Source organism: Notechis scutatus, chromosome 2 (assembly GCF_049901735.1).
Source record: "Notechis scutatus isolate UNSWTSFEM ecotype Mainland chromosome 2, rNotScu1.2, whole genome shotgun sequence".
NCBI lineage: Eukaryota > Metazoa > Chordata > Lepidosauria > Squamata > Elapidae > Notechis > Notechis scutatus.
Window position 1 is genome coordinate 132,840,706 of NC_142010.1, and position 15,535 is coordinate 132,856,240.

Genomic DNA, 15,535 nt, shown 5'->3' on the forward strand with positions numbered 1-15,535 from the left:
GCCTCCCGTTGCCGCGTCGCAAAGGCTATTCCAGGCGGAGCCCGCGGCCGTCTCCCCACCGTTGGGCATCCTTTCCTGCTGGGAAGGAAGACGAGCGAGGCGGGCGTCTTTTTCCCTTTTTCGTCCGGACCGACGATGCAGAGGCGGTTTCGCGCGCCGCTCTGTGCCTTATTCCTGCTGCTTTTGCTGTTGAGCGAGACCCCACCCAAAGCCCTGTCCTCCGTGATCCCTACAACCGGTAAGGCCGCCTCTCCACCTCAGAGCTCGAGGCGCCTCACGAGCGGCAGCCGTCGAAGAAGCGAGGAGGCCCAACCGCTCACGCCCTCAAGCCGCGAAGGGCACGTGCGCCTTCCCCCAGAACTACAACTCCCGACAACCTCTCCTTACAAGAGCGCCTCGCGGTCGGCGTCCAAATCTCACTCTAGGTGGAACTCCGGAAGTGGGGATTGGAAATCCCGCCCAGCTTTTGAAAAGGTGGAGCGGGAAGTTTCTTCGTCTTCGAAAGTAGCTGATCATTGCAAACGTCCATAACGGCCGTCCTGGGCAGGGTGGCAGTGGGTGCCCTGGAGATTTGCTCAGAAATCCCGATCAAGAAGAACTAGAGCAGAAAGAAATAAAAGCTCTGGCAGATATGAAGGGATGTTTGCAGGTATATAGATAGGAATATGTGGGCGGGGAGTCTAAATAGAAAAAAGGCATCTGAAATAAGGATGCGGAGGTGGAGGTGTATTTCAAGCTGCCTGTATTTTGAACACATCAATCAGAATAGAGACGGAAGGGACCTTTTGAGGTCTTCTAGTCCAACCTAATCTCAAGCAGGAGATCCTACCATTTCAGACAGGTGGCTGCCCAAACTCTTAAAAATCTCGAGTGATGGAGCACCCACAATTTCTGATGGCAAACTGTACCACTGCTTAATTGATCTCACTGTTAGAAAGTTTCTCCTTAATTCCAGGTTGCTTCTCTCGATTAGTTTCCATCCATTGTTTCTTGTCCTGTCCTCCAGTGCTTTGGAAAATAATTTTACTCCCTCTTCTTTGGTAGCCCCTCAAATACTGGAATACTGCTATCAAGTTACCCCTCAACATCAGAACATCATCAACAACAACAGATGTGCTTCTGGTTTAAAATAAAAGACTGCCTGTACCCATAGTACACAACCATCATCTACTTAATCGTCTTAGTGCCTATTTTAAACATGCTGGTAAAGGAGTTTGTGTGTGTGTGTGAATCCTTAAAACGTGCTGTTAGAAAACTTTTTTGCCTCCTAGATTGCGGAACCAGGCCAGTTGTGGATGACATAGTAACAGAGACACGAATTGTTGGTGGACTTGATGCTCAGCTTGGTGGATGGCCATGGCAAGTTAGCCTTGAGGTTTATCATTTCGGTAAAGGATTTGTTCATGTATGTGGTGGATCGTTAATTAATCACAACTCAGTGTTGACAGCTGCACACTGCATTAAAGAATGGACGTATGTATTCTCTTCCGTTTTAAAACTACTCTTATCAGTATAGAAGGGAAAAAAACTTGATTAGCCTGCAGTATTGGCTGAATTTAGAAATATGTTTTCGAATCGATCTTGACCTCCTGAACTTGTAACAAAATATTAGTGTTACTAAAATATATGTTGCCGACATTAACTTTTATTATCCCAAACCAGTTTAAAATGAGATTAGGTAAGAAATAGCTCTGCAGAGCACTACATTAAAATGCTCAGCTAAATGGGCAGCTTTTGCTTATGTGATTTTTAGTTAATTCTATAATACAATAGGTATGAACAAAAGCTATATCAATGCATGATAGTAAAACTACAGCTAAGTAAAGTAAAAATATGGGTAGGGAAAGATAAAACAGCCTTCGAAAATATTACTGAAAGAAATATAGTCTAGATTAGAGGAAGCTGAAGCTAGATAAGCTGCAAACTGATGTTAATGATAGAGCTGTAAGGAACCTTGGAGGTCCCCTGCTCAAGTTGAAGAGCAAGCAAGAAAGTAGCTTGAAGGAATAAAAAAAAATATGTGAGAGAGTATCCAGAACCAAAAGTAAGAGATCTCTGAAGCAAACTACCTGAGATGGGAGGACTAGAATAAACTGGACCTAAGAAAAAAAGGAAATTAGTCTGATCTAGATAGCAATTGAAAGGGAAGCTTGAGACGAGCATATTTTTATTTATTTTTTCCCCACCTTTATTATTTTTATAAGCAACTCAATATATATAATATAGTTCTCAACTTGCGACCACAATTGAGCTCAAAATTTCTGTTGTTCAGTGAGACATTTAAGTGAGTTTTGCCCCATTTGCAACCTTTCTTGCCTCATTTGTTAAGTGAATCACTGCAACTGTTAAATTGGTAACATGGATGTCAAATGAATCTGGCTTCCCCATTGACCTTGCTTGTCAGAAGGTCACAAAAGGGGATTATATGACCTGGGGACACAGCAACGGTCATAAATATGAACCAGTTGACAAGTGTCTGGATTTTGATCATGCGATCTTGGGGATGCTGCAAAGGTCGTAACTGAAAAACGGTTGCAAGTTGCATTTTTAGTGCTATTGTAACTTTGAACAGTCACTAAATGAACTGTTGTAAGTCAAGGACTACCTGTACTCCATCCTCTTCCAATTTTCCCCACAACAATCCTGTGAGGTGAGTTGGGCCGACAGTGCGTGACTGACCCAAAATCACTCAACCAGCTTTCATGCCTGAAGTAAAATTATAACTGCTTAATCAGTTACATTTAGCTGACATTCTATTTTGGAGCTTCAGATGAATCTTAAATTAGGTTTCATTTTTGTGAATTGTAAGTTTTATGTCAGATTTTTATTTACAAATGAATGTGTCTAAACAAAAACCTGTTTGTTTGTTTTTTTGCCAAAGTGGAGAAATAATCTCTTCATTCATGGCTAATGGGTTAGAGCACGGGTGTCAAACTTGTGACATCATGTTACGTATTGCGATATTTTTTGCCTTTTTGGAGCTGGGGTGGGTGTGGCCTGCACATGATGCACCCAGCCTGCAGGCTGCCAGTTTGACACCTTGGGAGATTGTGGCCTTTGTACTTGAGTACTACATTCTTTTCTAATACAATAGTAAACATATTTACTCCCCTCAGAATTTCTATTTCCAAATATTTTTATGAGCTCTGAAGAACAAGAATATATGAAATGAGACTTTGGCTAGGGTTCCAGAAACTTTTATTGTACTCCTTGGGATTTTTAATACTGAATGTAACAAACATCAGACTCCTTATGTAATTTTCCCCAGTTTCAAAAGGAGCCCATAAAGTCAATTTATTTAGCATATGGCATATCATAAATGGACTAGCAAAATAAATTAACATTTCAACTAGACTAGTAGAACCCAATAAAATATAAATGTTAAAAAGCATAAAGTTTGGTTTAGTTTACTTTATTGTCATTGCACCTCGTATAACGAAATCAAACATATTCAGCACACATCATGACCATGAAAATAAAAACAAACACACATCCTTCACACTCCACACATTGAACTGAAAACCTCTGAAACTGCACCATACAGTAGAATTCAAAAGAGCTACTGCCCTGTGATAGAAGCTGTTTTTCAACCTATTTGTTTTTATTATTCTGTATCGTCTGCCAGATGGTAATAGTTCAAAAAAAGGGTTCCCAGGATGAGATGGATCTTTGAGAATGTTTTGAACTTTCTTAAGGCAGCGGGAGCTTTAAAGCTGTTCCAAAGAGGGGAGAGGGCAACCAATGATCTTCTGGGCAATGACGTTAACCCTCTGGAGTGCTGTCCTATCTGCCCCTGTGCAATTGGCAAACCCTACAGAGGTGCAGTAAGTTAAGATACTCTCTATGGTGCAGCGGTAGAAGGTCACCAGCAGTTTTTCATTCAGTTGTTTTCTGAGAAGTCTCAGGTCCAAAGCCCAAAATAATTGTTGTTTCAGGATCATAGGTTTAAAGTGTTGATTTTTTGGGATGCTGGCTTTAGTACTTGCATATATGCTAGGTATGAGTCAGTGGCTAATCTTTCATGTGGTTTTTCTATCTTAATTTAATCCCAGCTCCATTTAATAATGAATAGGCAATAAGTGGCAATCAATGTTCTAAATGTAGGCGAAGGCAGAACCTGGGGGCAGAGTCAAGAGAGGAATCAGCCTAGGATCTCTACATAGCCACAAATGGTCTAAATCCCTCTCCCCTTGAATTCCATGGTCTCTTAACACACACAACTTTCAAATATATTCCATATGATACAGCATGGCAGATGTAGACATCTAAAGTGTTTTTTTTTAAGGAAAAAGAATTTGACCAAGAAATCAAAAGAAGAAATATATGAAAATTTATAAATATTACCGGTATATATCACTCAGAGCAAAGAGGAAATTAGAAGCTACATATTTACCTATAATGTTTTAATTCTGTTCTTGTTTATCTTTTTGATACCCTTAAATGTCAAAATAGTGGAGACTTCAACATGAAGTTCAGATGTTTAAAAACCTCTAAAATCTGTTTTAAATTGTAAAAATAATGTGTTCTGTTTTTTATGATTAACATTCCATCAATGACATACTGTTTGCCCTCAATAACAACTTTGTCCACTTATTGATACTATATCTGTGCATTAATTATTTTCCCCTTTGCTTGTTCATTTTCTCATTATCTAAAAAGGATTAACTTTTTTTTAAAAAAGGTAAGAAAAAGTGTGCAAGTTCAGGGTGTAGGAAGCTACAATTCTACAGTCAGCTCTCATTGATTTCTACAGAGGGCTTTATTCTGTTCTAGGTTCCCTTCGTTTTGGAGAGCTGTGGTTGGATTGCATCATATTACTAGACTCCACATCCATACCAGAAGGAGCCGGATCAGGGCTATCATTATGCACCCCGGTTTTAACAAGATTACCTACGAGAATGACATTGTTTTGTTCAAACTGATAGAGTCTATCCAATTCAATCAGTATATCCAGCCCATCTGTATACCTGATGTTCCTGTTGCTCTAAATGATGAGATGCCATGTTTTATAACTGGATGGGGACGGACAACAGAAAAAGGTGAATTTTTATTTCCCCCTTTCCATTGGTCTGTTAAAAATGAGAAAGTTGGATTGAAACCCAAATGTTCCTTTTTGGTGGTGGATGGAAATTATCCAGGAATGAGATACCACTCCCCTTTGATTTAAAGACAAATTAGACATTCTTAGGATGAGTGGTCTGCTTCAGTCAGAATGCAGTTGAAACCATTAATTGGTGGGTGATATTTGCACAACATATGTCTTATTCCTAGCCGGGAATGCCCAGATGTTTGGCTGATCTGTTCCACATGCCTCATATTCCCAATGAACTGAGACACAAACTAGAGAAATCCAGAAGGTTCTTGTAGGTTAAATAGGGTAAGACTGGTGCACTGTGCCCCTCTCTCCTTCTGCTATGCATTGCCATGGGCCCAGCTCTCCCATCATTTTCTTGTCCATCTTTGAAGTAGACTAAGTCCAGAAACAGGCCAGCAGGGAGGAATACTTTTTATTGTAATGAAGCAGAACAGCAGAATATTGAAAGCCTGTCAAAGTTCCTTTCTGCCCCATCTTAAATTGGACAACATAAGGTGGGATTATTTGTAGTTTTCTCTTCACGCTTCCCTCTTTCTTAGGACTGTGCAATTCCCCCACCCACCCACCCAACAGCAAATTCTCCTTGGTGGCTCATTCCTTCCTTCCCGATGCACAAGGTCAGCTCTACTCTCCATCACACCTCCTTCCCATGACTTTTCTTTACCTGTGTGCTGCTGTTCCACTATGCTTTAATTCAACACAGCATGCCAAACATATTTCTGCTGTTCCTCCAGATCTCACACCTTCCTGAACCATACATCACTGTCAACTTGTTAAATGTATTCAAATGACCTGCTTACTCTTCTCTCCATCTTCCTATGCCTTCCTCTCCTATACCTTCCTTTAGCCTCCATCAGTGGTGACCTTACCTCTTTCCACATTCTCCTGATTCTGTGGCATCTCTCCCTAGAACACATATGTCTGGATAAAACGCATGCAGTTCCAGGTCTTTGTTGAGAAAATATATGTGAACTGTGTCCATAACAGACGTGTTGGTTCAGGCGTGGACCATCCAAAATTCTTTGCATAGACATTTAAACAGAATATGCCTAACAGCACAGCATTTAACAAATGGGGAACAATGTTCCTACCTAGTTTAGGTTTTATCTTGGGACTGCAGAGCAGATATAACTATTGATGAATAAATTGCGTGATGAAACATGTGGCAGATGAACACAGCTGACAAATGTCCTTCAGACATTTTTCCTTGGTCACTCATATCTAAGAATTGCTAATGATCTTTGTGCCCTATAATCATTCTACACCTTGATCATTCTGTCCTAATTTTTTCCACACGGATCAAATATTGTTTCAGTACTTCATTTCTGCCTAAAATGGTTTTGTTTTTTATATGAACTGATATATTTAGTCTCCTTTTTACAAACCTTTTAACCATTAATTTTATATTCAGAAAGCTGCTTCTCCTGCCAGAATCAACTTTCTATTATAAATATTGAAAGAAGGGAATACCTGTAGTTTCATATTTTTCTACAGTTAGTTTCTACCTATTTATATCTTTCATGAGACAAGAACACCTGAATCTGTATTTAAAGAAATAATGGAACTTTTAACCGTATTGTTTTTCTTTGAGCATGTCAGTAACATCTTTCTTGCTTCAGTAAGTTAACTGATTACTCAGCTTACTTGCATAATCATAGATGCAATGAAGGACAGTTTGCTTAACATTGGTTCCATTATTCATAGTTTTTCATTTCCTTCCACTATTATACCTCAATACTGCCTAAAGCAGGAGTTTTGAAACTTGGCAACTTTAAGACTTGTTGGCCGAGGAATTCTGGGAATTGACATCCACAAGTCTTGAAGTTGCCAAAGTTGGCCTAAACAGTTTGCCCATTGGAAAAAATGAGAAGGGACTCTGGCAGAAAGATAGCATTTCACTGTAACTTCTCTATATACCTACTTGCTGTGTTAAGTGCCAAATAAAATTCATTTCATATCCAAATGCTGAAAGAACCTCTTAATTTTTCTTTGGGCAAGCAACTGGATAACCATTTGGAAGCAAGGTGCATTAGTGTTGTCAGGTTTAAAATTCTTATTTGTTTGTTTGTTTGTCAAAAGTTACAATATAACAAACAAGAATAAACATAAGTTTAAATACAAGAAATAGGAACTAATAATTGGGGACAATAGGACAGGGACGGTAGGCACGATTGTGCGCTTATGCACACCCCTTACAGACCTCTTAGGAATGGGGTGAGGTCAATAGAGGTTAGTTTGAGGGTAAAAGAGTGGGGGGTTTGAGCAGGTGACAACAGAATCAGGTAGTGAGTTCCAGACATTGACCACTCTGTTGCTGAAATCATACTTCCTGCAATCGAGTTTGGAGTAATTTACATTTAGTTTATATCTGTTGTGCGCTCTTGTGTTGTTGTTGTTAAAGCTGAAATATTTGTTAACTGGTAAGATGTTATAACATATGATTTTATGTACTATGCTTAAGTCTAATCTTAGTCAGCTTAGTTCAAGGTTGTCTAAGCCTAGAATCTCAAGTCTGGTGGTGTAGGGTATCCTGTTGTGAACAGAGGAATGCAGTACTCTTCTGGTAAAATACTCCTGGACTCGCTCAATTGTATTTATGTACTTATGAAGCACCAAGAATAATCTGCACCAACATTTTCCCATTTTTGCCTGAAACAGGCATAAGAGTACTTCCAGGTTTGTTTTTAATTTTCATTTTAGAGAGAGCAAGAGATGTATTACAAGAAGCACAGGTCGATATTATTCCAATATCAACTTGCAATAGGCATGACTGGTATGCAGGGATGGTAAAAGACAATATGATTTGTGCTGGCTCTGAAAAAGGAGGAATTGATGGTTGTCAGGTAAAAGAGAATTTCATTATTTACTTATTTGTTTATAAAATTTATCGGCTGCCCATCTTATCACACAGTAACTCTGGGCTGTTTAGAGCCATAACATAAAAATTACATAAATGAAAAACGTAAGTAAGCTAATACAAGCCAAATGCTACAGTCCAATTATAGATGGGGAGGGTGTGGGAGCAGAATATGGGGGGCGGGGATCTGTTGTTAAACTGTGGCCCACCTCCTCTGTGATGCTCCCTCGTTGGAGCCATAAGCTAACTGGCAGAGCCTGGTTTTAGGCTCTCAGGAGAAGTCAGGGAGATTTGAGCTGACCTTACTTGGGGTGGGGAGAGATGTTCCAGAGGGCAGGGGCAATGGTAGAGAAGGCCCTTCTGCATCCCACCAGCTGTAATACTTGGGCCGATGGGTGATCAAATATGCCATAAAGTAAGACCTGTAAAAATGATGTTATCAGAATATTTAAACTTCCAGCCAGGTGTGAAGCTAAGAAGGTTCAAGGCTGCCTCTCTTATTAGCTTCTTGGCCGCTACTATTGGAAGACTGGACTTTCAGGAGTCCTGCAGTGGAGTTCCCATGATCAGATGTTGAGAGAGTGAGGGGAACGTGTACATTTTGCTGTATAACCAAGGCAAGAATACCCCATTTCCAGGAGAGGGTATCTTACAGAAAACCTTTTTCTTCCTGACCAATCATGGAAGGTGTAACTTACAATTTCTTTGCTGAGAACACACAGTGAGCCCTAATAGCCCTAAGCTCAGCTTAGCATATGAATCCAGCTAATATTTATACATTCGTGGATTGCACTATATCAGCCAATTACGATTTAACAATCTGGTTAAGCAAAGGATGCTTCGTGGGTTAAGTAAATGTGTTGACTAATAATAATGTTTTCCTCTAACATCTGAGAATTCCCTCCATTGATATTTTCTCCTTGGTGTCTTATGTTCCAGGGAGACAGCGGTGGTCCTCTTGCGTGCTATATTTCAGATCTCACCAGGTACTACCTGGTAGGGATCAGCAGTTTCGGTTACGGTTGTGGCCGGCCAAGGTTGCCAGGAGTCTATCTGCAAACAGGTTTTTATAGAAGGTGGATACAGACTAAAGTTATCTTATTTGACAAAGCCATGACTAGGAAGGCTCCATATCTTTTCTTTCTGCCTGCAGGATGGATAGTTTTCTGCAGTGTTTTATGAAAAAAATATCTCCTTTTGGATTGGGATATCTTGGCTTTCCAACTTGTTTCCATGTGTAGCAATATCTATTACTTTTAATTATCTAATAGATGTAATAAAAGTATTGCCCATTCAGTGCAATTTATTATGTTTTAACTTTAGACCTGATACTTCATCACTGACAACTGTAGCTTGGAGAAAAAATACTTTTTGAAGTGTTTTTCCCCTCTAATACCTAACATCGGATTTAACATTATAAAATGTGATCTTAACAATTATTAGCTCTGCTTCTTCCCTTATGGTAAACTAAACACGTATTTTTAATCTGAAATACAGATTTTTGAAAAAACTTCCTGCTTACCTTCCTCCCTGTCTGAGTACCTTAATCCCATGGCCAGATTGCTGGTGGAGTTCCCTAGGCTTGGGTCAGGGGGGCATATAGAATAGAATAGAATAGAATAGAATAGAATAGAACAGAATCATTATTGGCCAAGTGTGATTGGCCACACAAGGAATTTGTCTTGGTGCAAATGCTCTCGGTGTACATAAAAGAAAAGAGACATTCGTCAAGAGTCAAGAATCATAAGGTACAACACTTAATGATAGTCATATGGTACAATAAGCAATCAAATCATACTAGGAAACAAATAAAACAATATAAATTGTAAAGATACAAGCAACACGGTTATAGTCATAAGAGGGAAGAGATAGGCACTAGGAAGTGTTATAATCTAGTAGTAGAGGAATAATAGTAATACAGTAAATAAGTTGACAGTGTTGTGGGAATTAGTTGTTCAGCAGAGTGATGGCATTCGGGAAAAAACTGTCCTTGTGTCTCGTTGTTCTGGTGTGCAGTGCCCTACAGTGTTGTTCTGAGGGTAAAAGTTGAAACAATTTATATCCAAGATGTGAGGCATCTGTAGATATTTTCACAGCCCTCTTTTTGACGCGTGCAGTATACTCCTCAATAGAGGACAGGTTGGTAGCAATTGCTTTTTCTGCAGTTCTAATTCTAATTATCCATCTGTCTTTGCCAAATGAGAATGTCTGTGTCTGTCCTGTTGGGTTGCAGAGCCAAACCAGACAGTTATAGAGGTGCAGATGACAGACTCAATAATTCCTCTGTAGAACTGAATCAGCAGCTCTTTGGACAGTTTGAGCTTTCTGAGTTGGATCAACCAGTAGGATCATCCCTGGTGAGATTCCAGCAATAATTAGCAAGCATGGCAGACTCCATTTCCCTTGCTATCTTTTCTCCATGCCTGCAATATCCTGGTGGAACACCCATGTTCATCACTCACTGCCCCAGAATTCTTTTTATTATTATTATAATCAAGTTTTTTATTTCAATCTACACATACACAATAATACATAAATAGTGTGGCATCAATATATCATACATTCTCCCTCGAGCCGCTCGGAGCATCCAGACTGTGGGATGTGCTTCTGAGTCCTCTTCTTTCAGGCTGAGCTTTAGACGAGGAAACGCTCCGCCCCTCCCACGTGGCATCGCGCAGCGTCTCCCCAGTCTTTTGCTCAGCCTCGAAGAATCAGGCTGCGTTTCAAAGAGCTCCTTGGCTGTTTCATTGAATCCTCCGTCCTAATAAGGTTTGCTTCCTTCCTCCTCCTGCGCAAAGGGTCAGGACTCAAGGGAAATTTCTTCCCTGTCCTCAGGGCGAAGTTGTGGGCTCGCAGCGCCTTCAGCGCGACGCCCCCCCCCACCCTTATCAGATCGTGTCGCTGCCTGCGCGTTGCCTGTGGCACGCGCTCCTCCGCTGGATTCCCCCCCACCCTAAACGCCAACCGGGAGGGCTATCGCCCCTAAGGCTTTAGGAGCGCCGAGCTGACCGGCCAAGCCTTCCTTTTCTTTCCGTCCCGAAGGCGCCCAGGCAGTTCAGCTCGCGGACGCCATTTTGGCTCCACCTCGTGGCCGGGCGCTGAAAGTTTCTTTTTATTTAATATTCAGCTGCGGTGAATTAAATCTCCAGGCCTAGGGTTAAAGCCTAGCTGCCCATCGAACTGCCTGGCTAGTCTTGGTTAGTGCTTGTTGGCCTCCCGCAGCCCTTTTCGGGGCGAAGTTGCAGCCTCCCCCCCCCTCCGGTTTTTTCTTCTGTTGTCTGGAGGCTGGCTGCCAGAGGCCTCCTATTCAACTCTAGGCCTCAGGCGTTATTCGACTGATTCGGCACTGAGAGATATCCATCCAAGGAAATAACTATAATAGAATTTATATTTGATCCAAATACAAAAGGAATAATAACAAAAAAGAAATAATTTTTTTGGTACAGCAATTTTTCTCTTAAGATATTGGATATATCGGAGTACCTGTATATTCAGCTGATATAAAGAATATAAAAAGCACTACAGAAAGGAACAAAACAGGATTACATAGCTAAATATATATATATATATTTCTGTTATCTCCGTACAAGTAAAATTCCAAAAGGGGGAGCGGGCCAGCCTCATCCTCACCCGGCCTTATCCAGGCCTGATCTGGGCGAGCCAACCGCCCTTATTAATCTCTATTGTTCAATATGGCAGACGACAATTCCTCTAAACGTCCTTCATTGAAGGCCAAGGCAAAGTCCCACTATTTGCGCCAAGCAGGACAAGGAACCTAAGGGCTCTAGAAAGGACAAGGAACCTTCCAAGGCCTCTCAACGTGACGCCTTAAGGCACCACAAGGCGTTAGAAAAAGAGTTCGACAGGCGTTCAAGGGAGTCCCGCTCTGAACCGTCTCTACCTCCTCCTCCACCCCTACCTCTATTCAACCTCTCCCCCAGGCCTTTCTTCCCTACCTAGGCGCAGTTCGCCCCAGGGTCTCCCGACCCCGGTCCTACGATGAGTCTGACACCCGAAGCCACTTTTACACCCACGGCTGCTGGTCTGCGCCAGGGCGAACCTTCTACATCTGAGGTGCCACCTCACATCAGGGCTTGGATGGAATCAGCCATCCGCCAGAGTGTTATAGAGGAACTACAGCACATGTCCAGATCAGGCTTCTCTCCTCGAGTCTCCGAGCACGACTCCTTGTCTATCAGATCCCTTCCACAACCGGTCCCCCCGGTTGCTCAGGTACTCTCTCAGAGGGACAGCCCTCCTCCGGTTGGGGCCCAGGTTGAGGAGGAAGGGGACTTTAGGGATTTCGAGGAGGAGGATTCCCAGATGGGATCCTCCCGCTACAGTGAACCTCCCTTAGAGACTGACATCATGGAGGGGAGATGTCCGAGGGACGAGGGCACTTCGACTGACCAACCCTCCTTTGGGGGCTCTTCAAACCACACATGTTCAAGTCCCTCCTTCTTAAGGCCAAGAATGTCTCGGGCCTTCTTTCCCAGGCCCCTGCTGACCTCCCCCCATCCCAGAGGGCCCAGAAGATTCCATTTTCACCCAACCAGTGGTTGAAGCTGAGGTCATCCCTTCCCCCCATATTCGTAGATCTGGTAGCGAAGCAACTATCCTCCACAGGGACCCCTCCCACACCCTCTAGCCAAGACAAGAGGTTCTTTAATCTCGATTCGGCACTGTCCAGCCTCCTGAACATTCCAGAGGTCGATGACCCTATTGTGGGTCTAGCTTCCTCCTCTACACCTAGTGAGGCCCTAGAGGCCTTGAAACCTGAGGATAAGCGGGTGGAGCTGGCCCTGCGCAGGGCCCACCTATCCGACGCCTGGGCCATTAAGTCAGCTACCGCCGCCTCTTTTTTCACTAGGTCCTCTATCCGCTGGCTACGTCAGCTCAGGGAACACGTCCCTGCTTCCAACCTGAGGGCGCACCAGGACATTGCGAAGCTAGTGGCTGCAGCCGAGTTCTCGGCTGACGCCACTTACCAGTCGGTGAAATTCTCTTCCAGGGCCATCACGTCCCACGTCACGGCTCGCCGCCTGCTATGGCTCAAACACTGGCAGGCGGACGTAAAGAATAAGGTCAAGCTGGCCACTGCCCCTATTACAGGAGACAAACTGTTTGGCCCGGCCCTTGAACCCCTGCTGGTCGAGGGTCGCAGCAAGAGGAAGTACTTGCCTTCCCTTCTTCGAAGATCGGAGACCAGGGGCTCTCAGCCCTTTCGGAGGAGCTTTCCCCGCCCTTTCTACCAACCCCCCTTCCCGCCCAGATTCCCCCGACCCCCTTCCTTCCGATCCCAGGATCGCACGGACTCAGGCGACAGGACCAGGCGAGGGGGTGGTTATAAGAGACCCTTTCGGGGTACGGGAGGAAGGCCCTACCGCAGAAGGTAGAGCCTCCTTCTCCCTCCCCATTGGTGGCCGCCTCCGCCACTTCGCCGCCCAATGGGACAAATCCACTTCCGATGCATGGGTTAGAGACACAATAAGGTTTGGTCTCGCCCTCGAGTTCAAATCCACTCCCCCTGATCGTTTCTTCCCATCCCCCTCCTCAGGGGATCCCACCAAGCGATGCATTAATGGAGGCAGCCATCCATCACCTGCTTGATATTCAGGCCATTCAACCTGTCCCTCCGGCTCAGAGAGGAAAGGGATTTTACTCCCATCTCTTTGTCGTGCCCAAACATTCTGGGGGCTGGAGAGCCATCCTAGACCTGAAACGGCTCAACCGTCACCTTATCCAGCGCAAATTCAAAATGCACACCTTGCAATCCATTCTCCTAGGCACCAGGCGGGGAGACTGGCTGTCCTCCATAGATCTCTCTGAGGCATACCTTCATATTCCTATCAGGCCCTCTCATCACAAATTCCTTAGGTTCTGTTATAATGGCCTTCACTATCAATACGTGGCCCTACCCTTTGGGCTGGCCTCGGCCCCCAGGACCTTCACCAAGGTCCTGGCGGCCCTGGCGCCCACCCCAGGAGCATTCCTGTCCGCCTCCACTGCTACTTGGACGATATCCTTATCCTGTCCCCGTCCAAGTCCCAGGCAGTCAGGGATACCAGGGTCACCCTTTCCGCCCTACGGGCACACGGGTTTCTAGTCAATTGGCAAAAGAGCCAACTTACCCCTTCCACCCGAATCAACCACCTGGGTGCCATAATTGATTCGGTCTCAGAGAGAGTTTTTCTCTCCCCAGAGAGGTTTCTTAGCATTCAAACCCTGGTCAAACAAATTAGACGTTCTAGGAGGGTGGCCTTGCTTGACCTCTCTAGATTGTTGGGAAAAATGGTGTCATGCATCTCTATTATTCCCTGGGCCCGCTTACACAGCAGGCCCCTCCAGTGGTTCCTGCTCCCGTTCCAAAGATCCGGAAGAAGCAACTCGAAGATCAGAGTCAAGGTCCCTCCAAGGTCCTCACGTCTCTTCTCTGGTGGACCAATCCCGCCATCAACAGAGGCCACCTCTTTGCGGAGCCTCAAAGACTCACCGTCACTACCGACGCAAGTCTATCCGGTTGGGCGCTCATCTCAACTCACTCTCGGCGCAAGGCAAATGGTCGCCGACCGAACAAAGATGCAGCATCAACTGGCTAGAGCTCCATGCCGTCCATCTGGCTCTGCGCTGCTTCCCCAGATCCGCAGTCGCCATGTTCTCGTTCTCACAGACAACGTCACGGCCAAGGCCCATATCAACAGGCAAGGGGCACCCAGTCAATTCAACTGATGAGGAAGCCGGCGCCTTTGCCGCTGGGCAGAGGCCAACCTCCTATCACTAAAAGCCGAACACATCTCCGGGATAGACAATACCCAGGCGGACTGGCTGAGCAGGGCCACGGTGGACCAAGCAGAATGGCGACTTCATCCATCCCTGTTCGAGGAAGCGTCCAGGATATTCGGCCTTCCAGTGGTGGATCTGTTCGCTTCCCCATCCAACACACAACTTCCACGGTTTTTCTCCCGGTATCCGTCTCACGGGGCGGAGAACCACAATGCTCTGCGCTGCCCATGGCCCCCAGGGCTCCTATATGCCTTCCCTCCGCTCCCGCTAGTGCCCAGAGTCATTCAGAAACTCATTCAGGAGAGGGCAGTCCTTCTCCTGGTGGCTCCCTATTGGCCCAGGCGACCGTGGTTTGCGGACCTCCGCAACCTATCGGTAGCGCCCCCATGGCGGATCCCCCCGGACAGGGTCTCCCTCTCTCAGGGGCCCCTTCTACATCCGGAGCCTCAATGGCTACAGTTAGCCGTCTGGAAGTTGAGCGGATCCGTCTGACTAGCGAGAACCTATCAAGCCATGTCATCGACACTATTTTGGCCGCCAGGCGACCCTCCACTACACGAATTTATGATGCCACTTGGAAGGGGTTCTGCAAGTGGTGTAGTGGGTCCCAGGTTGACCCTCTCTCTCCCTCCGTGGCTCAGATTCTGGAATTTCTTCAGGAAGGCCTTCGCAGGGCTTGCACCTAACACCCTGAGGCGACAAGTCTCTGCCCTCTCAACAGTGGTCTCCTGTGATAACTACGGCTCCCTTTCCCATCACCCCGGGTTAGATCCTTCCTTAGGGGTGCCACCAACCTGTGC

The 15,535-nt window shown here is 44.7% G+C and overlaps 1 protein-coding gene across 1 annotated transcript; it reads left to right on the forward strand.

Moving 5' to 3' along the window:
* LOC148132251 (transmembrane protease serine 12-like) lies at positions 1-9,134 on the forward strand. Its single transcript, XM_087954087.1, has 5 exons — positions 1-238; positions 1,272-1,473; positions 4,774-5,039; positions 7,796-7,938; positions 8,892-9,134. Exons 1-5 carry the CDS (start codon positions 136-138, stop codon positions 9,132-9,134), a joined length of 957 nt encoding a protein of 318 aa, XP_087810213.1. The 5' UTR covers positions 1-135.
* Positions 9,135-15,535: the final 6,401 nt, after the last annotated feature.